At 46.2% G+C, this 25,409-nt stretch overlaps 2 protein-coding genes across 2 annotated transcripts in view; both read left to right on the top strand.

Annotated features, from left to right (window-relative positions):
• PIGQ (phosphatidylinositol glycan anchor biosynthesis class Q) overlaps positions 1-11,496 on the top strand; it is a 45,876-nt gene extending 34,380 nt beyond the window's left edge. Inside the window, exons 7-11 of the mRNA XM_063934761.1 lie at positions 184-295; positions 822-902; positions 7,822-7,936; positions 8,126-8,187; positions 9,596-11,496. Of these exons, the coding sequence (XP_063790831.1) occupies positions 184-295; positions 822-902; positions 7,822-7,936; positions 8,126-8,187; positions 9,596-9,748 (523 nt within the window). The 3' untranslated portion in view covers positions 9,749-11,496. The remainder of the gene's footprint in view (positions 1-183; positions 296-821; positions 903-7,821; positions 7,937-8,125; positions 8,188-9,595) is intronic.
• An 11,375-nt stretch (positions 11,497-22,871) lies between these two features.
• ERN2 (endoplasmic reticulum to nucleus signaling 2) overlaps positions 22,872-25,409 on the top strand; it is a 60,027-nt gene continuing 57,489 nt past the window's right edge. Inside the window, exon 1 of the mRNA XM_063934758.1 lies at positions 22,872-23,294. Coding sequence (XP_063790828.1) covers positions 23,241-23,294 — 54 coding nt within the window. The 5' untranslated portion in view covers positions 22,872-23,240. The remainder of the gene's footprint in view (positions 23,295-25,409) is intronic.

The raw sequence follows: 25,409 nt of genomic DNA, 5'->3' as shown, positions 1-25,409 counted from the left end.
TAGTATAATGTAAATGAAATATCCAGTGCTAACAATATAGTAACAACATGGCCATAACCAGATTCCCACGGCTGATACTAGAAGCGACGAGAGGAAGGGGGAGCAGGTACTATTTACCTGTCAGGAAATGTTACTTAATGATGGTTCTGTTATTTTAATGTATCTGCTTTCTTTTCATCTCAGATTATACTGCTTGAAGATGCATGGGTTGTCATCCCTCTGGCGTCTGTTTCGGGGTAAAAAGTGGAATGTCCTGCGCCAGCGAGTCGACTCTTGCTCTTATGACTTGGATCAGGTACATTGTCTACATTCTGTGTGCGCAGTTCCTCATCTCTGCCAGCAGAGGGATACTGAGCAATGCTTTAGGTCTGAGTGTCGCCGAGCTGCAGTTGTCACTAGTCATAGAGAGCTTTGGATGCTATAGACCAGTGATGGCTAACCTTGACACTCCATCTGTTGTTAAACTACACATCCCAGCATGCCCTGCATCAGTTTTAGCATGGCCAAATAGCAAAACTGATGGAGGGCATGCTGGGATGTGTAGTTCAACAACAGCTGGAGTGTCAAGGTTAGCCATCACTGCTATAGACGCACAGCAATTGCTGGACTGCCAAATGCCACGGGATGCTTCAGAAGGCAAATATATGCTGCTTCCAGCTGGCGGGGGGATTTGATGGATTAAAAAGTGACTCTGACTTCAAGGTGGAATAATGTAAACAAATAATAATACAAAAAAAAAAAAATATATATATATATATATTATAAAATATTTTATTGCCTGTATTGTTTTGTTAGCAACAGATTTTATTTTTGTGTGGCAGCTATTTCTGGGGACCCTGCTGTTCACAATCCTTCTCTTTCTGCTGCCGACCACCGCTCTCTATTATTTGGTCTTCACCCTGGTAGGTAACATTCTGTGACCTGTAAAGTTACCCTGCACCGTTTTCTTATTTGGAGATGTGTTTTTGTGTTGTTTTAGCTGTTTGTTATAGTACGTTATCTGCCAGAGCACATATGTATACAGGCTTCCCTGTCCAGAGCTGAACTAAGGCAGCACCGTGGGATTGGCACAGATGATTTGTAAATAGTGGATTTGTGAAGCCTGATTGCATATAAGTAAATATGGAGCTGGCAGCAGTGGTTGTAACACAGCCCAGCTGCAAATATTTACTGTAGTGCCATCCCTTACACAGCCAGCCGCCCATCCAGGCAGGAAGCTGTGATCATGTATTCCTCAGATTGTGATATTCCATCCTGGAGCCAGCCGTTTGTCCCTAGAAGCATCATTCAGAAAGATGCAGCCTATCCATTCATATAGGAGCCAGTCCTAGAGGCAGCCAGTCAGGTTCTACAGGATGTTCCAGGCTTTACTCCTAAACGACAATTGCCAGTCTTTATACCCGGGAAGCTGACGTCTCTTCTGGATCCTACAAAATTCTAACATTTTTCATGGAATTCTATGACTGTATTCTTAAAGAATTTTTCTCTATCGTCCTAGTGGATGCTGGGGTTCCTGAAAGGACCATGGGGGAATAGCGGCTCCGCAGGAGACAGGGCACAAAAAGTAAAGCTTTTCCAGATCAGGTGGTGTGCACTGGCTCCTCCCCCCATGACCCTCCTCCAGACTCCAGTTAGATTTTTGTGCCCGGCCGAGAAGGGTGCAATCTAGGTGGCTCTCCTAAAGAGCTGCTTAGAAAAAGTTTAGCTTAGGTTTTTTATTTTACAGTGAGTCCTGCTGGCAACAGGATCACTGCAACGAGGGACTGAGGGGAGAAGAAGTGAACTCACCTGCGTGCAGGATGGATTGGCTTCTTGGCTACTGGACATCAGCTCCAGAGGGACGATCACAGGTACAGCCTGGATGGTCACCGGAGCCGCGCCGCCGGCCCCCTTGCAGATGCTGAAGTCAGAAGAGGTCCAGAATCGGCGGCTGAAGACTCCTGCAGTCTTCTAAAGGTAGCGCACAGCACTGCAGCTGTGCGCCATTTTCCTCTCAGCACACTTCACACGCAGTCACTGAGGGTGCAGGGCGCTGGGGGGGGGGCGCCCTGGGAGGCAAATGTAACCTATATAAAGGCTAAAAATACCTCACATATAGCCCCCAGAGGCTATATGGAGATATTTAACCCCTGCCTGGATTCACTAAATAGCGGGAGACGAGCCCGCCGGAAAAGGGGCGGGGCCTATCTCCTCAGCACACGGCGCCATTTCCTCTCACAGCTCCGCTGGTCAGGACGGCTCCCAGGTCTCTCCCCTGCACTGCACTACAGAAACAGGGTAAAACAGAGAGGGGGGGCAAATTTATGGCGATATTTTGATTTATATAAAGCAGCTATAAGGGAGCACTTATTATAAGGCTATCCCTGTTATATATAGCGCTTTTGGTGTGTGCTGGCAAACTCTCCCTCTGTCTCCCCAAAGGGCTAGTGGGTCCTGTCTTCGTTAGGAGCATTCCCTGTGTGTCTGCTGTGTGTCGGTACGTGTGTGTCGACATGTATGAGGACGATATTGGTGTGGAGGCGGAGCAATTGCCAAATATGAGGATGTCACCCCCTAGGGAGTCGACACCAGAATGGATGCCTTTATTTATGGAACTACGGGATAGTGTCAACACGCTAAAGCAGTCGTTTGACGACATGAGACGGCCGGACAATCAATTAGTGCCTGTCCAGGCGACTCAAACACCGTCAGGGGCTGTGAAACGCCCTTTGCCTCAGTCGGTCGACACAGACCCAGACACAGGCACTGACTCCAGTGGTGACGGTGACGAATCAACCGTATTTTCCAGTAGGGCCACACGTTATATGATTTTGGCAATGAAGGATGCGTTACATTTAGCTGATACTACAGGTACCACTAAACAGGGTATTATGTGGGGTGTGAAAAAACTACCTATAGTTTTTCCTGAATCAGAAGAATTAAATGACGTGTGTAATGAAGCGTGGGTTGCCCCTGATAAAAAGCTGATAATTTCAAAGAAATTATTGGCATTATACCCTTTCCCGCCAGAGGTTAGGGAGCGCTGGGAAACACCTCCTAGGGTGGACAAGGCGCTAACACGCTTATCTAAACAAGTGGCGTTACCCTCTCCTGAGACGGCCGCACTTAAAGATCCAGCAGATAGGAGGATGGAAAATATCCAAAAAAGTATATACACACATGCAGGTGTTATACTACGACCAGCTATAGCGACTGCCTGGATGTGCAGTGCTGGGGTAGTTTGGTCAGAGTCCCTGATTGAAAATATTGATACCCTGGACAGGGACAATATTTTACTGTCGTTAGAACAAATAAAGGATGCATTTCTTTATATGCGTGATGCACAGAGGGATATCTGCACACTGGCATCACGGGTAAGTGCTATGTCCATTTCGGCCAGAAGAGCTTTATGGACGCGACAGTGGACAGGCGATGCGGATTCAAAACGACATATGGAAGTTTTGCCGTATAAAGGGGAGGAGTTATTTGGAGTCGGTCTATCAGATTTGGTGGCCACGGCTACAGCCGGGAAATCCACCTTTCTACCTCAAGTCACTCCCCAACAGAAAAAGGCACCGACTTTTCAACCGCAGCCCTTTCGTTCCTTTAAAAATAAGAGAGCAAAGGGCTATTCATATCTGCCACGAGGCAGAGGTCGAGGGAAGAGACAGCAACAGGCAGCTCCTTCCCAGGAACAGAAGCCTTCCCCGGCTTCTACAAAAGCCTCAGCATGACGCTGGGGCTTCTCAAGCGGACTCGGGGACGGTGGGTGGTCGTCTCAAAAATTACAGCGCGCAGTGGGCTCACTCGCAGGTAGATCCCTGGATCCTGCAGATAATATCTCAGGGGTACAGGTTGGAATTAGAGACAGATCCACCTCGCCGTTTCCTGAAGTCTGCTTTACCAACGTCCCCCTCCGAAAGGGAGACGGTTTTGGAAGCCATTCACAAGCTGTACTCTCAGCAGGTGATAGTCAAGGTACCTCTTCTACAACAAGGGAAGGGGTATTATTCCACTCTTTTTGTGGTACCGAAGCCGGATGGCTCGGTAAGGCCTATTCTAAATCTGAAGTCCTTGAACCTGTACATAAAGATGTTCAAGTTCAAGATGGAGTCACTCAGAGCAGTGATAGCGAACCTGGAAGAGGGGGACTTTATGGTATCCTTGGACATCAAGGATGCGTATCTCCACGTTCCAATTTACCCCTCACACCAGGGGTACCTCAGGTTCGTTGTACAAAACTGTCACTATCGGTTTCAGACGCTGCCGTTCGGATTGTCCACGGCACCTCGGGTCTTTACAAAGGTAATGGCCGAGATGATGATTCTTCTTCGAAGAAAAGGCATATTAATTATCCCATACTTGGACGATCTCCTAATAAGGGCAAGGTCCAGAGAACAGCTAGAGATGGGATTAGCACTGTCTCAAGAAGTGCTAAAACAGCACGGGTGGATTCTGAATATTCCAAAATCCCAGTTAATGCCGACAACTCGTCTGCTGTTCCTAGGGATGATTCTGGACACGGTTCAGAAAAAGGTTTTTCTCCCGGAGGAAAAAGCCAAGGAGTTATCCGAGCTTGTCAGGAACCTCCTAAAACCAGGAAAAGTGTCTGTACATCAATGCACAAGAGTCCTGGGAAAAATGGTGGCTTCTTACGAAGCAATTCCATTCGGCAGATTCCACGCAAGAATTTTCCAAAGGGATCTGTTGGACAAATGGTCAGGGTCGCATCTTCAGATGCACCTGCGGATAACCCTGTCTCCAAGGACAAGGGTGTCTCTTCTGTGGTGGTTGCAGAGTGCTCATCTATTGGAGGGCCGCAGATTCGGCATACAGGATTGGATCCTGGTGACCACGGACGCCAGCCTGAGAGGCTGGGGAGCAGTCACACAAGGAAGAAACTTCCAGGGAGTATGGACGAGCCTGGAAACGTCTCTTCACATAAACATTCTGGAACTAAGAGCAATATACAATGCTCTAAGCCAGGCAGAACCTCTGCTTCAGGGAAAACCGGTGTTGATCCAGTCGGACAACATCACGGCAGTCGCCCATGTGAACAGACAGGGCGGCACAAGAAGCAGGAGTGCAATGGCAGAAGCTGCAAGGATTCTTCGCTGGGCAGAGAATCATGTGATAGCACTGTCAGCAGTGTTCATCCCGGGAGTGGACAACTGGGAAGCAGACTTCCTCAGCAGACACGATCTTCACCCGGGAGAGTGGGGACTTCATCCAGAAGTCTTCCACTTGCTGGTAACCCGTTGGGAAAGACCAATGGTGGACATGATGGCGTCTCGCCTCAACAAAAAACTGGACAGGTATTGCGCCAGGTCAAGAGATCCGCAGGCAATAGCTGTGGACGCGCTGGTAACGCCTTGGGTGTACCAGTCGGTGTATGTGTTTCCTCCTCTGCCTCTCATACCAAAAGTATTGAGAATTATACGGCAAAGAGGCGTAAGGACGATACTAGTGGTTCCGGATTGGCCAAGAAGGACTTGGTACCCGGAACTTCAAGAGATGATCACGGAAGATCCGTGGCCTCTACCTCTAAGGAGGGACTTGCTTCAGCAGGGTCCCTGTCTGTTTCAAGACTTACCGCGGCTGCGTTTGACGGCATGGCGGTTGAACGCCGGATCCTAAAGGAAAAAGGCATGCCGGAAGAAGTCATTCCTACTTTGATTAAAGCAAGGAAGGAAGTAACCGTGCAACATTATCACCGAATTTGGCGAAAATATGTTGCGTGGTGCGAAGATCGGAGTGCTCCGACGGAGGAATTTCAACTGGGTCGATTCCTACATTTCCTGCAATCAGGATTGTCTATGGGTCTCAAATTGGGATCTATTAAGGTTCAAATTTCGGCCCTGTCGATTTTCTTTCAAAAAGAATTGGCTTCAGTCCCTGAAGTCCAGACCTTTGTTAAGGGAGTGCTACATATACAGCCTCCTGTGGTGCCTCCAGTGGCACCGTGGGATCTCAATGTGGTTTTGGACTTTCTAAAATCTCATTGGTTTGAACCACTAAAGAAGGTGGATTTGAAATATCTCACATGGAAAGTGACCATGCTTCTAGCCCTGGCTTCGGCCAGGAGAGTGTCAGAACTGGCAGCTTTATCTTACAAAAGCCCATATCTGATTTTCCATTCGGACAGGGCAGAACTGCGGACTCGTCCGCATTTTCTCCCTAAGGTGGTGTCAGCATTTCATCTGAACCAGCCTATTGTAGTGCCTGCGGCTACAAGTGACTTGGAGGACTCAAAGTTACTGGACGTTGTCAGAGCATTAAAAATATATATTGCAAGGACAGCTGGAGTCAGAAAATCTGACTCGTTGTTTATATTGTATGCACCCAACAAGATGGGTGCTCCTGCGTCTAAGCAGACGATTGCTCGTTGGATCTGTAGCACAATCCAACTTGCACATTCTGTGGCAGGCCTGCCACAGCCTAAATCTGTAAAGGCCCACTCCACAAGGAAGGTGGGCTCATCTTGGGCGGCTGCCCGAGGGGTCTCGGCATTACAACTTTGCCGAGCAGCTACGTGGTCAGGGGAGAACACGTTTGTAAAATTTTACAAATTTGATACTCTGGCTAAGGAGGACCTGGAGTTCTCTCATTCGGTGCTGCAGAGTCATCCGCACTCTCCCGCCCGTTTGGGAGCTTTGGTATAATCCCCATGGTCCTTTCAGGAACCCCAGCATCCACTAGGACGATAGAGAAAATAAGATTTTACTTACCGATAAATCTATTTCTCGGAGTCCGTAGTGGATGCTGGGCGCCCATCCCAAGTGCGGATTATCTGCAATAATTGTACATAGTTATTGTTAACTAATTCGGGTTATTGTTGAAGGAAGCCATCTTTCAGAGGCTCCGCTGTTATCATACTGTTAACTGGGTTTAGATCACAAGTTGTACGGTGTGATTGGTGTGGCTGGTATGAGTCTTACCCGGGATTCAAAATCCTCCCTTATTGTGTACGCTCGTCCGGGCACAGTACCTAACTGGAGTCTGGAGGAGGGTCATGGGGGGAGGAGCCAGTGCACACCACCTGATCTGGAAAAGCTTTACTTTTTGTGCCCTGTCTCCTGCGGAGCCGCTATTCCCCCATGGTCCTTTCAGGAACCCCAGCATCCACTACGGACTCCGAGAAATAGATTTATCGGTAAGTAAAATCTTATTTTTTTTTAAGTTAAAGATTTTTTTATTTTTTTTTGGCCTATTTCTATTGCTTAACAAAGCAGATTTAGTGCAACACCGTGATAAGAAAGATGACTTTGATAACTGTTCTCTTCACTTAAAACTGATACTGTCCTACCGTAAGTATACGGGGGGATGTACTAAGCCTTGAAGAGAGGTGGGTGAGATGTACTAAACAGTGAAAGAGTGGAAAAGTGAGCCAGTGGAGAAGTTGCCCATGGCAACCAATCAGCTGCTCTGTATAATTTCATAGTATGCAAATTATAAATGTTAATTCAATGCTGATTGGTTGCCATGGGTATCTTCTCCACTGGCCAACTTCTTCACTCATTTTCACTGCTTAGTACATCTCACCCAAAGTACCAGCCAACCAGCTCCTAACACTCAGATTTCAAACACAGCCTGTAACATGGCAGTTAGGAGCTGATTGGCTGGTACTTTGTCTCTCTCCACTCTAACACACACCAAAGCTTAGTACATTTTGCCCCTATGTCACAAAAGTGGAGAACTGTAAACAGTGCCCACACTCACTTATCTTAAGGTATTATGTTAGTTCCCATGGATGTGACATTAGTAAAACCCTTCATGTTGCCATAGCGGCTCCTATAGAACCGGTCATATTGTACAGTATATCCTGTATTTTCTCTCTAACAGCTCCGCCTGCTTGTTGTGGTGGCGCAGGGCGTGATCCAGATGACCATAAATTTGCTGAGCTCGCTCCCATTCTACGCCCTGTTACTGCGCCTGTGCCGCTCTTACCGATTGGCAGGTGAGTCACGCCAATATCTATCCAGCTACAATACTATAACTTCATTGTTTACATTTGCCACATCTATACAGGGTAGTCTGCAGGCTCCGATGCTGTGCCGGGCTCTAGGGCACAGTAAATTAATATAATAATAAATCATGTTTGCATTTAGCGGTTATTTTAATTCCAGTTACGTTTCTTCTGTTTCAGCCGGAGTGAAATTCCGGATACTAGAGCAAAAAAGTGGGACGGCTCTGAGATTGCTGATGCAGGTAAGGTATACTGTAATCTATAACCAGCAGACTATGGAAATGTGTTATTTCTAGAGTAACCATTATGATTTGGACAAGTTGTTATGATTGCTTACATTTTTGGAATGTAATTACAGTGTGTCACTGATTTACGTGGATAATATGGAGGAAAAAAACATTTACAGATTTACTGAGCAAATACAGTGTATAAATAAAATCAAATATTGCAATGACTGTATTTGTTAAGGAGGACCATTGTAAGGAGTAAAACTGAATTATAGTAACTCATTAGTAAGTGACGTAGAGGTAACGGGTGGTAAACGTACCGCTGTACACTGAGTGTTAGTAAAACGCCGGAGCTAATCTGTGTAGTGTAGTGTAGTGAACATTTACAGCCCTTGTGTCTGTTGCGGGTTCCGGGGAGCCTGGGATGTGTCCTAGCACACCAGAGTGGCAGAGCACGTGGCATGGCCACACGCGTTTGGTAGGGAAGCCGGCGGTCGCGATCAGAATTCCAACAGGGGAAGGTAAGTATACTTGCCTTCCCCATATGGCCCCCTAACCCACCTCCCTGCAGTCTAAACCTAACCTGTCCCGACCCCCTCCCTGCGGTTTACGTCTCCAGAGACCCGGAATCCCAGCAGTCAGGATTCCGATGCCGGCCAGGTGACCCTAATCGGGATATTTGGGATGCCGGTGGTTGGATCCTGGCGTCGGTATTTCCGACTGCCGGGATCTTGACTGGATCCCGGCCACACGTATGCAGCAGTGTGTTTCACAGGACGGACCTTCGGAAGGATCTATAGTGGGTCCTTGTGCCGCCGGCTACAGGCTAAAAGAAGGAGACCGTGTAGAGTCCTGCTGCTGCCCTCTTAACATCTATACTTACCTTTATTATCTGGTCCTTAAGCATGGCGAGCGCTGCCGGTATTATGGCTGGCGGGATGCCCCTGGCGGGATCCTGACAGCCGGCATCCCATCAGCCGGGATACCGTATCCAACCCATATTTATATGGTGCCACAAAGTGTCAGTAATGCCATACAGGGAAATTACAGTTGCTCATAAGTTTTATATAATAGTACACAGGGAAAGTAACTACTTCAATAGCTTCATGGCTGTAACTCTTGTATGTATTGCAAAACAGGATGGGAAACTAGATACGTTATTATATGTACAGCCAAACCCTCATGCTATATTGCTTGGGAAACCTTTGTGTACGCTGCGGTTGTGGGAAATTATTCAAAAGTTTGCAGTAAAAACAATCGTACAGCAATTTGACAGCACATATTACTGTATATGGGTCATTGAAGGGGGATCAGGATAATAAGTCAATTGAAATAAACTTTGAGAATAAGGAATCGTGAAAAAAAGTAAGTTCTGGGAGAAATGTAAAATTGTGGTTTTGCATGTTGTCCTCTTTCCCTGCAGATCAACCCATTACCATACGGACAAGTGCTGGAAACCTACAGGCTGCCATATAGCAGGTGCTACCCAAAAGACTCCTGGGGCTCCCTGTGTAAGAAGCTCTTTGTTGGGGAGGTGATCTACCCCTGGAAGCAGAAGGAAGATAAACAGGACTGAGTGGGTGTTGTGTCGGTGTTTGTACTCCCACTTGGCTATTGCAGGACACTGCCATTGCCGACACCTGGCTAGCTAAGGGGTGTGACCTTCCCAGTGTTACACAGAGTTACTTTCCTGACCTGAGATCACACTTATTACCCTTAAGTGAAAGTAACATTCCTCTTGCTCATAAATACATTATTTTCACATTAATTGGCAAAAGAACAGGTAAATGTACTGATAACCAATCACAGATCTTGATAGATGAGGACATAGTTTTTATGGTCTCTAAATCAGACATTGCAGACAGAAATACTTATAAAAGTGAAGGGAATTATTTCTCTGTTTAAATGATTCAGTTGAAGGTCTTTTTATTTTTGCCAATTAAAATGTTAGAAAATGACAGTGACTATGCCAGTGAGTATATCAACAATTACCACTAGGGGGCAGAGTCTGCAACTAATGATGCCAAATAGTAACCCTTAAAGATATTCATACCCTGTGTATGTATAGAGGGGGCTTTATGGCTCTCTATATCCCTGCCTTTTTGGGAGTTTCTCATGCATTAAGAAATGACAGCCGTTGCCAATAAAGAATTTCTGATTGCTTCACCCATAAGCAATATAAAGCATAGAAACATAGAATCTGACAGCAGAAAAGATCCACTTGAGCCATCTAGACTTAATGTTTAACACTACCCATCTAGTCCCGCTCATCGTCATTGCACTGTGGACAATCACATCTTAAAAGATACATTTTGCAATATGAGGCTTTTTGCATAATCTTGCCCAAAATTACGGGGAATTGATAACTGGTGATATTATGGACCTCTGCTCGCTTGTGAGTTACATCCTCATGGTACATGTGTTCCAGCACCCGACATGAGTTCTGCGTCAGTTTATGGTCACTACCAACTGGCTGTGTGATTGGATTATTGCCAGCTATGATCCAGAGCAAGTCTGCGCAACCTCTGGATCAGGGCTGTTCCGGGGTCCTAGAATTTGATTTTGTTGTCTCCCAATCATCTGATATGGAAAATATGCTACAGGGGGCTCAGAACAAAATTTTACTGACATTGGGACATCAGCTTAACATTGTGCACCACTGATGTATGTAACCTATGGGTACTGCACCCCGGTATTTTGTGGGGTCCCCCGACTGTCAGATACACAGTGTGTTGGAGTCCCAGAAAAATGACATATTTGCGGCTAAAGAAAATGTTTGAGTCTTTTTGATCTATATATTTGTATACCTCATTCACTGTCAGACTACAGAGCCAGAAAAGGGCCCTTATACAAATTAGATGGCATACTTTCAGTGTAAGCAGGTTGTGTGTATTTTGTGTTCCTCCTCCTAACTGAGCAGTGGTGTAATGTACACACCCTGATTTACCTGTTTGGGCCTAGGGGCCATTTAAAACTGGATTGTTACGGCGTCTGATCCCATAGATTACTTATTCTGACTGTGCAGATCCGACAACATGTTCCCAGATTAGAGACCACTGTTAGTTTATGAGCAGTGTATGTGATTATTCTGCGACATAGCGTCTTGTCTGATTTAATAATTGCACTAATGTTTCCCCAATGCAGTGGTCTGTAATTGTGTATTTATATCTTTAAATAATTTTACCTTTCAATGAACTTAGATTCATATTTTTAATCAATGGAGATGTTTTGTGAAATATCTTTTTGTATACCTTTTTTAATTGTGTTAATTCTTAAAAAAAATAAAAATCAACAAAAAAAATAAAAATATAGTTTCACAATCTATATTGACTGGCTATACTTATTTATTTGTGTGGGTTATGTTTGGCAAACCTAGAATGAAATGTAAACAGGTTAGAGTAACAGTCACAAATCTATATGTAAAATATTCCATACTTTGACAAAGTTAGGGTGAAATGTAATAGTCTTTGTGACCCCCTGTCGCCGGCCTGCACGCACAGCTTGGGAGAGATAGAGAGCAAGAAGCCGCTGCACCGGTTCCCAGGACTGATGGTGTATACGCCATGGAAATCTTACTCTGCAGGGTTCTGTCTTCCACCTTACCTGTCTCATTCAAACAGGCATAGCTGTAACATAAGATACCAGCAGCGGACAGAAATCACACCAAGCCAAGCTATGTAAGCAGCAGCTCGATCCTTCTGTTATTTAATCAATACATAGCACCCTGGTTAGAACAAATGAGATTTGTATAAAGAGTTGGCCATACTTAAAAGCTCAATTAATCACAACATAACTCATTAACTAAATAAAGAAACCTCAGTTTAGCCTTACAGCTCCAGGCTGCACACTGAGGGGGTCATTCCGAGTTGATCGCTCGCTAGCTGTTTTTAGCAGCCGTGCGAACGCATAGTCGCCGCCCACAGGGGAGTGTATTAAGCGGTGCAAGTGTGCGAACGCTTGTGCAGCCGAGCAGTACAAAAACAATTTGTGCAGTTTCTGAGTAGGTCTGAACTTCCTCAGGTGCTGCGATCACTTCAGCCTGTCCGGTCCCGGAATTGACTCCAGACACCCGCCCTGCAAACGGCCAGTTGACACCCACAAACGCCTTCTTCCTGTCAAACTCCTTGCGAACGCTTGTGCGAACGGATCCTTCGCACAAACCCATCGTTGAGCTGTGATCCGCTTTGTACCCGAGCGACGCGCATGCGCAGTTTAGACCTGATCGTCCGCTTTACGAAAACGCAGCCTAGCGATCAGGTCTGAATTAGCCCCCATGTGCACTGCAGGGGAGGCAGATATAACATGTGCAGAGAGAGTTAGATTTGGGTGGGGTGTGTCCAAACTGAAATCTAAATTGCAGTGTAAAAATAAAGCAGCCAGTATTTACCCTGCACAGAAATAAAATAACACACCCAAATCTAACTCTCTCTGCACATGTTACATCTGTCCCACCTGCAGTGCACATGGGGCCTAATTCTGAGTTGATCGTAGCAGCAAGTTTGTTAGCAGTTGGGCAAAACCATGTGAACTGCAGGAGGGGCAGATATAAAATGTAGAGAGAGTTAGATTTGGATGTGGTGTATTCAAACTGAAACCTAATTTGCAGTGTAAAAATAAAGCAGACAGTATTTACCCTGCACAGAAACATAATAACCCACCCAAATCTAACTCTCTCTGCACATGTTATATCTCCCCCCCTGCAGTGCACATGGTTTTGCCCAATTGCTAACAAACTTGCTGCTGCGATCAACTTGGAATTACCCCCATGGTTTTGCCCATTGGAGAAAGATTTTGGGTGCTGCGATCAGGTCTGAATTAGGCCCTATGTCACTACCCTTAACTTTCCAATGTTTTTTTTTTTTTAATTTGTGAATACAAATAAAATCTAACTTGCTGATTTGACAGGTCCGATTACTTGTAAAATGTCTAAATTAAGACTTAATGAAGAGCACAAGGTCTTGACTTAAATCCTAACATGGCCCCTATCGGAGTGTAGTTTGTATGTCTCCCCCCCCCCCCCCCCCCCACACCTCTTTATTTGCATTCTGTGTAAATTGGCGACTCTATATAAATATTAATAATAATACCCTCTTATTTTGTAATATGTTTCATTTAATACTTAATGAAGCGCAAGAACCCATTACGTTCCACCAATAATGTATCTGTCCGCAGAACCACCCTTTACGTCAATAGGAAGAGTCCACGCTCGATCTTAACCTGTAGGTTAGTGGCAGTGCTCTCATTTATTAACCAGTAAGGAAATGTTGTTTAGCATATCTGATAAAATACCAAACTCGCCACAGCTTAGAGATCTAGCAGTCCCCGGGAACCCTCTTCAGGGCTGCTGCCAGTAGTAAAATGATCTGTCTGCTAGTACTCCATGGGCCCAAACCCCACACATATGGGGGGCACTGAGCATATTTCTCTTATGTCCTAGGGGATACTGGGAATCCATTTAGTATCATGGGGTATAGACGGATCCGCTAGGAGTCATGGGCACTTTAAGAAATTGATAGTGTGCGTTGGCTCCTCCCTCTATGCCCCTCCTACCAGACTCGGTTAAGAAACTGTGCCCGAGGAGACGGACATACTTTGAGAGAAGGATAGATCAGGAAAGTGGTGATTACGAACCAGCACAACCAGAACAAGAGGAAAGACATGCTAACCAAACTTGAAAACCGCAACAGCTGAACCAAACAACAATAGTTAAACAAGTAACCGTGCAGGAAGAACAAAGCATCGGGCGGGCGCCCAGTATCCCCTACTGACTACGAGAAAAGGATTTACCGGTAGGTAATTAAAATCCTATTTTCTCTTACGTCCTAGGGGATACTGGGAATCCATTTAGTACCATGGGGATGTACCAAAGCTCCCAAACTGGATGGAAGAGTGCTGAGGTTCCTGAAAGAACTGATTGACCAAACTGAAGGTCCTCAGAGGCCAAAGTATCGAACTTGTAGAACTTAGCAAACGTGTTCGAACCTGACTAAGTAGCTGCTCGGCAGAGCTGTAAAGCAGAGACACCCCAGGCAGCCGCCCAGGAAGAACCCACCGACCTAGTAGAGTGGGCCTGTACAGATTGCCTGCACCTTGCCTCGCCTCTGTTACCTAGATCTCTCCCGTCTGCAAGATTTGTCTCGTTCTGCTACCAACGTATGAAATGCCCTGCCACACCCAACTGGACTCTCCCACAGCCTTCAAGTGCTCTCCTTATTAGAGCTTACCCTACTTCTACTCACACTACCCACACTAATATCCTTGCCAAACTGTCACAATCTCCACCCTAATGTGCCCTGTACACTTGCCGATGTGTGCAGGTGATATGAACGATCTTTCAGTAATGAACGAGAAATCGTTCATATAGCTCGGTGTGTATGCACCAACGATGAACAATCCGCGGCCGTTCATCGTTGGTTCTCCGTCGCTTTGCAATGCAAGTCAATTTGGGCGATGAGCGATCATCATTCAGATCAAATCATCGTCAAAATTGAATGCATCGGCAGTGTGTAGGGAGCATAAGTCACACTCCTGCAGATTCAGCCGCGCCCGACTACCTTTATTTTCTTGAAATATGATTTTAATTGGGTTTCAATAATGTAGATAACAGAATCAAAGGAAAACAAATGCAATATTACAGGCTATAGGAGAATGGGGATATAAATATATAGGCAAGGGGAAGGGGAACCCCATATTTAGAACAGGGAAAAGGTTGTGGCAATGCTAACTGAAGCTGGGCTACGCGTAAGTCAAAGGAGATTCATCCTCAAATTGGTCTGTCCATATGGATCACATCTTCCTGAAGCTTTCAGGGGAGCAATTCAGATGTTATCTGTTTCAATGGGATTGATATCGGAATAGCATCTGTCAGGATTCTGGTGGTCGGAATCCCGACTGCTCGCGGTGAGTATTTTAACACTAACCCAACCCCTAACCGTCCCCTCCCACAGCCTAACCGTCCATTCCTCCTAGTGCCTAACCCGAATACTCACCTTGGGCATATGTCGGCTTTGTGAGCGTCGGGATTCCGATGTCAACAGAACTGGTCTTATTTATTTGGGATTTAGAATAGTGCATACAATACTGCTCAGCAGCTATGTAAAGGCCAAAATGCAGAGTGCTATTGGGAATCTGTTATGTAAGTATAGGGGGCATCAGCGGATAGGCCCCTCATGATTCCATAGATACAAATGTTCATGTGGCCTTTGTACATGCAGAATGCTGAAACCTGCAGCTCAATGTCATTCTTTCTGCCAACTAGTTTTGTTCCACCAGGATGTGATTAATTGCATCCTGTTACCTTTCTTCTGTTAACTCACAAAAGATCCCAATTAACCTGAAATTTGTGCAGATTAGTTTGTTCAGTCCTGTGTAGACTCCAGAAAGCTGCCACTCACTGGCCTGATGCAGTTCATAAGTGTCTGTTGTTCCCATCTGTAGACATAGAAGATATATATTCCTAATAGTATTATTCTTTGATGCAGAATAAAATAACTTTTGGGTTAATATGATCCTGGGGCGATTTCTAGACATGCATGTTTTGGAGAGTTATTTGGGGGAACATTGATACTCCACTCCAGGTGGTAATGGGTATGGGACTCTGGGTCGACACACATTAGGTTAACACCTATTGGTCGACACAGTCATAGGTCAATATGAAGAAGGTTGACATGGAAAAATATCGACATGATTTTTATTTTATTTTTTGTGCCGTTTTCTTCGTAAAGTGACCGGGATTCCCAATTAGTGCACCGCTTAGCTCGCCATGTTTCGGGCAAGGTGCCTCGTTCCCCTACCGCTGCGCTCGGCACAGGTTACCGTTCCTAATTGTAGTCCACGTGGATCGTAAAGTATGAAAAAGTAAAAAAAAAATTAAAAAAGTGAAAAACTCAGGTCAACCTTTGTCCAAGTCGACCATGTTCGTGTCGACCTATTTCCTTGTCGACCTTCTCAATATCGACCAATAGGTGTTGACCTAGAGTCTGGATACCGTGGTAATTGCCCCCTGGTTACTTAGATCTATCTAATATCTACTCTCCATTGAGTAGGAGTACTCATACACAAGTTCCAACATGAGAATTCCAGTAATTTGTAATAGTGTGGACAAAAATGTTTACTTTTTTATTTTATAAGGGGCTAAAAAGTACTAGACCTGTATTGCAATACCCGTCTTTTAACAGACATTTATCTAATTCTTACATTTACATATTACATCATATTAGGGTTTTTATAAATACTCTCATTTGGTTATTATAATAAACTTTATGTTTTATTAGATCACTGCAAAATTGAGCGCCTCAATATAAAATAACCTTTTCTCCTTTTTCTTTATAATTATAACTGTATTCTGGGAGGCAATGTAAACTGTCATTAATGCTGGATTTAAATTAAATGATATGCGTATACAGTGACTATGATTTATTAGTTATTTATTTTCCTCTGTACGTACACTCTATTGGATGGAGTCCTCCACCAACGCATTTTGACCAGTGGGTGCTGGGTCCAGGGGAGCCTCTTGTGCAAGTGGGGCCAGGGCAGAGGTGTACCTAGAGACTCGGAGGCTCCTGGCAAACTATCAAGGTTGGCCCCCTCTTTGACAACTGTGACAGCGAGTTAATGGTGTCAGTACAGGACTCTGCCCGTCCCCATATGACAGTCAGGTAATAGTATCAGCAGTGGTCGAAGTGGAAATTTTTAAGTGGAGATATGGAAAAGTGAAGGATGTAATTATGTGAGCGCCTTAGAATGGGGCGTGCCCTCTAAAAGGGGCATGACCTTAAGTGTACTGTACCACACCGTATACCCCTTATACACATTATGCACCACAATAGCAGGACCCCTTATACTAATCTAGTACTGGTGCCCCTTTCACAATATGCCACCCGGAATGAGCCAAAATTCACATTACACCACACGGAAAGAGCCAAAATTCACATTACACCACACAGAATGAGCCAAAATTCACATTACACCACACAGAATGAGCCAAAATTCACATTAAACCACATGGAATGAGCCAAAATTCACATTACACCACACGGAACGAGCCAAAATTCACATTAAACCACATGAAATAAGCCAAAATTCACATTACACCAAACGCAATGAGCCAAAATTCACATTACACCGCACAGAATGAGCCAAAATACACATTAAACCACACGGATTGAGCCAAAATACAGGGACAGGGAGAGTGACAGCTGGGACAGGGAGAGTTACAGAGAGAGGGACAGGAAGGACATTCAGTAGGGAGTAGGTTAAGATTACCTAATGGGCGGCGGTACGGAGGAGGAGGCGCTGGACGTCATCGGTGGCAGCTGCTGTGTCCTTCAGTGCAGCAGCGGCTCTGATTGTGATGTGAAGCTCCCCCTGCGTCCAGTCTGCCTATCATTCTAAATTTGGTGCGGACCGGCAGCCAATCAGGAGCTCATTGGCTGCCGGTTCGAGAACCTCAATTGACGCTTGAATAGCGCTAAATTTGAAATGATGGCGGCGGTGGTGGGGGTCTTCAGTGCTCGAAGTACCGGTATGCCATACCGGTGTATAGCGGCGCACTTCGAGCACTGGGTATCCGTACCGTACTCTGCCCACTTTCCCCCATGGCAGCGAGGTAATGGTATCAGTACAGTACTCTACCCTCCCATGACAGCGAGGTAATGATATCAGTACAGTACTTTACCTCCCTCCCAGCCCCCCACCCACCCACCCACCCACCCACCCACCCGATCATGACAGCAAGGTAATGGTACCAGTACTCTGGGCCTGATTCCGATTTGTATGCAATGCCTATGTTCATGTAACCCTTGTTTTCCTTATGAGCTTTAGGATTCTTGGGATGAGTGGGAGTGGTGGAAACACGTACACTGACTGGAACACCCACAGAGACACCAGGGCATCCACTGCCTGTGGGTCCCTCGACCTGGAACAATAACGCCGAAGCTTCTTGTTGAGACGAGAGGTCATCATGTCTATTTGGGGTAAACACCAAAGATCTGTTATTTCCTTGAACACTTCCGGATGGAGACCCCACTCTCCCGGATGGAGATCGTGTCTGCTGAGAAAGTCTGCTTCCCAGTTGTCTACTCCCGGAATGAAGATGGCTGACAGCGCCAACGCGTGTTTTTCTGTCCAGAGGAGTATTCTTGTCACCTCTGACATTGCCGCTCTGCTCTTCATTCCGCCCTGTCAGTTTATGTAAGCCACTGCTGTTACGTTGTCCGACTGCACTTGAATGGCCCGATTTCTCAGAAGAGGGGCCGCCTGAAGAAGACCGTTGTAGACGGCTCTTAGTTCCAGAATGTTGATGGGCAGGCCGGCTTCCAGGCTTGACCACCGTCCTTGGAAGGTTACTCTTTGAGTGACTGCTCCCCAGCCCCTGAGGCTCACATCCGTTGTTAGAAGGACCCAGTCCTGAATCCCGAACCTGCGGCCTTCAAGGAGTAGAGGCAATTGGAGCCACCAGAGGAGTGAAATCCTCGCCCTTGGCGACAGACGAATTCTCTGGTGCATATGGAGGTGAGATCCTGACCACTTGTCCAGGAGATCCAGTTGGAAGGTCCGAGCATGGAACCTCCCGTACTGGAGAGCCTTGTAAGAGGTCACCATCTTTCTCAATAGGCGAATGCATTGATGAACTGACACCCGGGGTGGCTTCAAAACATCCCGGACCATGGATTGGATCACCAACGCCTTTTCCTGCGGAAGAAACACCCGCTGCACTTCCGTATCTAGGATCATTCCCAGAAATAATAATCTCTGGGTTGGTTCCAAATGTGACTTTGGGAAGTTCAGAATCCAACCGTGACTCTGGAGCAGTCGCGTTGTGAGAACAATGGACTGCAGTAGCTTCTCCTTGGACGATGCCTTTATCAGGAGATCGTCCAGATATGGAATGATGTTCACACCCTGCTTACGGAGGAGTATCATCATTTCTGTCATCACCTTAGTAAACACCCTCGGTGCTGTAGAGAGGCCGAATGGCAGGGCCTGGAACTGAAAATGACAGTCCAGTAATGCAAAACGGAGATAAGCCTGATGCGGCAGCCAGATCGGAATGTGAAGGTATGCATCCTTGATATCCAGTGACATCAGGAATTCCCCCTCTTCCAGACCTGATATCACCGCCCTGAGAGACTCCATCTTGAACTTGAACTAATTTAGAAAGGGGTTAAATGATTTTAGGTTCAGATTGGGCCTGACCAAACCATCCGGTTTCGGTACCACGAAAAGGTTCGAATAGTAACCTTTGTTCAACATGTGAGGCGGTACCAGTACAATGACTTGTGCCTCTACCAACCTTTGGACAGCGTCCTGAAGCACTACGCTGTCCTGCAACAGAGTTGGTAAGCCCGACTTGAAAAAACGATGAGGAGGGAGACTTTGAAATTCCAGCCTGTATCCCTGAGACACAATATCTACTACCCAGGGATCCAGGCCGGACGACACCCAGACATGACTGAACTGTCTGAGTCTCGCTCCCACTGGCCCCACTGCCGGGCCGCACAGTCCACCATCATGTGGAGGACTTGGGGGTACCTGAAGCAGGCTTTTGTTACTGGGAACCTGCAGCGGCAGGTTTCTTGGACTTAACCCTACCTCCCCTAAAGAAGGTATTTGGTGTTCTGGCCTTTCTAGGCTTGTTAGGCCTAAAGGACTGCTGTGCAGTTGAGGGGAAGGATTTCTTTGGAGCAGGTGCTGCTGAGGGAGAAAAGGAGACTTAACCTCTGTAGCGGTGGATATCCACGCGTCTAGAGCTTCCCCAAAGAGAGCCTGACCTGTATAGGGTAGCGACTCTACACTTCTTCTTGATTCCATGTCAGCCACAGTCCCCGACGAGCTGAAACAGACATGGAAGAAATCCCTGCAGCCATGAAACCCAGGTCTTTCATGGATTCTACCATAAAACCTGCAGAATCATGTATGTTGCGTAAATATAATGCAAGATCATCCCTATCCATCGTATCCCAATCCTCAAGTAAGGTAGCCGACCACTTCACTATTGCTTTTGCAATCCATGCACTAGCAATAGTGGGACGTAATATGGCCCCAGAGGCAGTATACATAGATTTAAGTGTATTATCAATCTTTCTGTCTGCCGGCTCCTTTAAGGCGGTAGATCCCGAAACAGGCAAAACCACCTTTTTTGAGAGTCTGGACACAGATGCGTCAACAATCGGAGGGTTTTCCCACTTTTTCCTATCCTCCTCAGGGAAAGGAAAAGCCACCTGAACCCTTTTAGGGATCTGGAACTTTTTCTCAGGGTTTTCCCATGCTTTTTCAAATATAGCATTTAACTCCTTTGAAGGTTAGCGAGGCTTTTTTATTTTCCGTGAAAAAAATCCTCCTCAACCTGTTCAGGTGTGGTATCATTAACATTTAACACATCCCTGATAGCCTCTATCAACAATTGCACCCCCTTTGCAAGAGATGCAGAGCCCCGCAATACATCCCCATCACCATCTGTAGTGTCAGAATCGGTGTCCGTGTCGTCTTGTGTGACATGCACAAGCGCACGCTTGTGGGGGTATATAGCGGGGTGTCCTGAAGTACCAGACACAGGCCATACAGCCATAGAACTCTGTAATACCTGGGTTGCAGATTCATTACTAGCAACCCTGTCAGAAACCTGAGAAATCCAAGTTTTGATAGAGGAAAACTACTCTGGTTCCCTTGCTGGTATCTGTGTTAAACCAGTGATAACCTGATTACATGGAATCCTGGGAGGATAAATCCTCTGCAGCATATGACACAGTATCCCTGGACATTGCTAAAGGAGACCACCAAACACACACAGTTGGGCGCAGACAGAGTTTCCCCCCCAAGAAAGGCAAGAGAGACACAGAGATCGGAGCCAACCCACAATGCAGCGCTTTTAGTAAAAGGCAACCCCTTACCAGCACCCACTGTGTCCCTTAATAGGAGACACAGTCGTTTTGCAGCCTCCCCTCCCTTCTACAACCCCCTGGTACCGTGTACAGACAGATGGAGCTGCTGTGGAGGGACCTGATCTTCCATCCAGGGCTGTGCAGGAAGGAAAATGGCGCTGAAACGCTGCTGGGTCCGCTCTGAGGAGAAGCGCCGCCCCCTTAATGGGGCAGTCTTCCCACTCTTCAGATTTTTATACTGGCCTGAGGACTTTTGCTGGCTGAGATCCACGGACCCCGACAGGCTTGCTGACCAATGTGCGGGTAAGCGCTGGCCCAGGGCGCCCCTCACAGCGCGCACCATGTGCCTCTGGTACCTTCCCAGTTAGTACTGCACTGCCTCCCCATTGCCGCCATCTTCACACCGGCCCCCCGCTTGCTAGGGGGGTCAGTGACTAACTCACCACTTCTTCAGCTCTGTAAGGGGTTGGCGGCATGCTGCTGGGGCGAGCGGTCCCCTGTGGCGGCGACCGATCTGACCCCTCTGGAGCTCAGTGTCCAGTCAGTGGAGTCAGTGGCTCAAGACCCCGCAGGGCGGACACTGCTCCCCCCCTTAGTCCCTCGCTGCAGGCAGGCTGTTGCCAACAGTCTCCTGTAAAAAAAAAAAAAACCTCTAAATAAAACTTTTACTAGACAAGCTCAGGAGAGCTCCCCTAGCTGTGACCGGCTCCTCCGGGCACATTTTCTAAACTGAGTCTGGTAGGAGGGGCATAGAGGGAGGAGCCAGCCCACACTCTAAAACTCTTAAAGTGCCAATGGCTCCTGGTGGACCCGTCTATACCCCATGGTACTAATGTGGACCCCAGCATCCTCTAGTCTACGACGTAAGAGAAATGGTATTTCCGTATACTCTGTGCTCCCCTATAACAGTGATGCAATGGTATATCAGTATACTCTGTGCCCCCCTATGGCAGGGATGTAATGGTATATCAGTATACTCTGTGCCACCCTATGACAGTGATGTAATGGTATATCAGTACTGTGCCCCCCATGACAGTGATGTAATGGTATGTATGTACTGTGCCCCCTATGGCAGTGATGTAATGGTATGTTTGTACTGTGCCCCCTATGGCAGTGATGTAATGGTATATCAGTACTGTGCCCCCTATGGCAGTGATGTAATGGTATATCAGTACTGTGCCCCCCTATGGCAGTGATGTAATGGTATATCAGTATACTCTGTGCCCCCCACGACAGTGATGTAATGGTATGTCTGTACTGTGCCCCCTATGGCAGTGATGTAATGGTATGTCTGTACTGTGCCCCCTATGGCAGTGATGTAATGGTATGTCTGTACTGTGCCCCCAATAGTAGTGATGTAATGGTATGTCTGTACTGTGCCCCTATTACAGTGATGTAATGGTATGTCTGTACTGTGCCCCCTATTACAGTGATGTAATGGTATGTCTGTACTGTGCCCCCTATGGCAGTGATGTAATGGTATGTCTGTACTGTGCCCCCTATGGCAGTGATGTAATGGTATGTCTGTACTGTGCCCCCTATGGCAGTGATGTAATGGTATGTCTGTACTGTGCCCCCTATGGCAGTGATGTAATGGTATGTCTGTACTGTGCCCCCTATGGCAGTGATGTAATGGTATGTCTGTACTGTGCCCCCTATGGCAGTGATGTAATGGTATGTCTGTACTGTGCCCCCTATGGCAGTGATGTAATGGTATGTCTGTACTGTGCCCCCTATGGCAGTGATGTAATGGTATGGTAATATAGTTCTTTCATCACTTCCACGTGTCCAGCAACAACACTCTCTCATGTTTCCTGGTGGCGTCCGGCCACGCCTCCTCCCGGGATCTGCGCTCGGTGATTGGTCGCAGCATGGGGAAACCTCTGGAGTCGTCCAGGTAGAGCGGTGCTGTTACTGTGTATGGGGGAGACGCGCCGCCCGCTGCCACTGACACCCGGAAGCCGCTGCCGCTGGGCTCCCCGGCGTACCGCATAGTACATACAGAGCGCAATTAGTACAGGTGCTGGCGCCGGGCCCCCATCAGTGACAGTGTGTACAGGCAGCCCGATAGCCTATGGGATCCGGATATCATCCCCTCTCTCACCCGGGCGCCATGGGGACTCGCTGACACCCCCTGCACTTGCTCTGCCTGCCGGGGAGGATGAGAAGAGCCCTGGGTGCCGCACTATGCACCTCTCCCTGTGTCTCACCATCGGCCTGTGCCTCACACAGGTGCTGCCTGTAAGTAGCTGCTGCCTCTATTTACACTGCTTTCCTCTCTCAGGCCATGCTGGGACTTGTAGTTCCACGGCCTGCCGGATGCTACACTAGCAGATCACTCTCAAATGTGTTGGTTCCCAACTTTTTCTTAATGACACATTTCCTGACAGTCATGCTTTTATTATCCATGTAGCACCATCATATGCTGTGGAGTGGTTTGGTACAGGTTAAAATGAGATGACAAGTACTATAAAAAATTAAATATATAGTGCAGGGGGTCAGCACTTACTGTGTCCTATGTACTCACAGTGACTATGTTGACCTCATATTTATTATACATATTTATTTGTGTGTGTAAATATTTTTGTGTGTGTATACTATAAATGTGTATGTATATATAATAAATATATATGATGATGTCAGTGTTATAGACATTGAAACGTTGCTTGTATGCTGCCTCTTCATGGTTTTTTCAAGTCGCCTAGGAGTGCTGCACCTTCCGTAATCCATATTATTTAACTGTGCGGGCATCCGGCGCAATACTTCATACTGCTGACAGGAGAAGCCGGTACTACCAAGGTGTGTGAGTGTGTGTGTGTGTGTGTGTGTGTGTGTGTGTGTGTGTGTGTGTGTATATATATATATATATATTATAATATAATATTATTATAATATAATATTATTTTCCTGTTTGAACGAAAGTGCAGTGATGGGTTTTTACTTTAAAAAATGTTTGACCTTCCTTAAAGACCCGTCCTGATTTTAGAGTTCATCTTATATCAGATCAGACGTATGTGTAAATTGCACGCAGGTAGTACATCAGCTTTTCAGTGATGGTTTAGGAGCGTTTCTGCTGTGCAAATAGCTACAAATACACTAGAATAACGTCAAGGCCCTGACTGAATATAGGGATTATAATAAGTGGCAGGGATAAGGCTTAATACTGTTTGCCCCAGATATATTTTCATGCTATAATTTCTTATGTTCTAATCGTGCTTCTCCGTATTCTTCCTGTTAAAAAGAAGTTACCTGTATCACCTTATTCGTTTCTATGGGAAACCAACTATATCCTGTTTCTTCCATTGAAACACTCCTGCTAAAATCAATATTTGCTTATTACCAGTTACAGGTATATTAGCGGCAGGGGACATCTTTCTGTACTAGACACCTCTGTAATTGTTCAAGGGAATTCAGTTATAGTAATCACAATCACTGTGACCGAGGGAAGCCTATTCTTTTATTTTAATGAATGTGGCAGGGCAATATTAATCCTCGGATGACTCCTTGTAGTTTTGACTAAATATATGGGTTGTATACTGTATTTACTAAATGTGTTGCTTGTATGCAATGCAGAAAGCTCAGCAGAGCTATAAGCTATCTCTGGGCAATGAAAATAACGTTACCGGATGTTACAAATACATGGCTGCAAGGCACGGAATAAATATGGAACAAAGGTGCTAAAGTCACATGAACATGTAAAACCACCATAATGTATTTTGTTAAGAGATATATGTATTTGTGTGTTTATGTGCATATATATATATATATATATATATATATATATATATATATATATATATATATATATATATATTTATATTTATTTATTTCTCTGGCTGGGTCCACAGGATTATCCACAGGATAACATTGGGATATTGTCGAGCGACAGCGAAAATGGCACCAACACGGTCACAAGCTTTCTGGCCTCCCAGGATGCATTGGGGCCTCCACTATATAGTCCCGCCCACTGACTCAGTCAGATCAGTTTTTTGCTTGGTGTGGCAGGAAGCCGCATGGTCACAGGGCTGCTGAGAAAGCAGCCTCAAGTTTTCATTACTTTATTTTTATAGACTTACTGTTTTGGTTTTTGAGCGACTTCTCTTAACAGCGTTTTAAACGCATATTAGCCAGAGTCGCTCCAACAACTCCCCACCGGGTCGCAACAACGCTTACCTTCGCAGGACAGTGCTGTCTCGACGGGCGTCTGTGTCGGATGTTCTAGCAGGTCCAGCAGACGTTACCAGGCTGTGGCCGGAGCATGGGGAGACAGTGAGTATATGGACTTCCTCTTACTAGAGGGGTCAGGACACAGCTACGCTGATTTGGTGGAGACTACAAACAGCGTGTTGATGCGCC

Source organism: Pseudophryne corroboree, chromosome 7 (genome assembly GCF_028390025.1).
Source record: "Pseudophryne corroboree isolate aPseCor3 chromosome 7, aPseCor3.hap2, whole genome shotgun sequence".
In the NCBI taxonomy this organism is placed as follows: domain Eukaryota; kingdom Metazoa; phylum Chordata; class Amphibia; order Anura; family Myobatrachidae; genus Pseudophryne; species Pseudophryne corroboree.
This window is presented reverse-complemented; position numbering and strand designations above follow the sequence as displayed.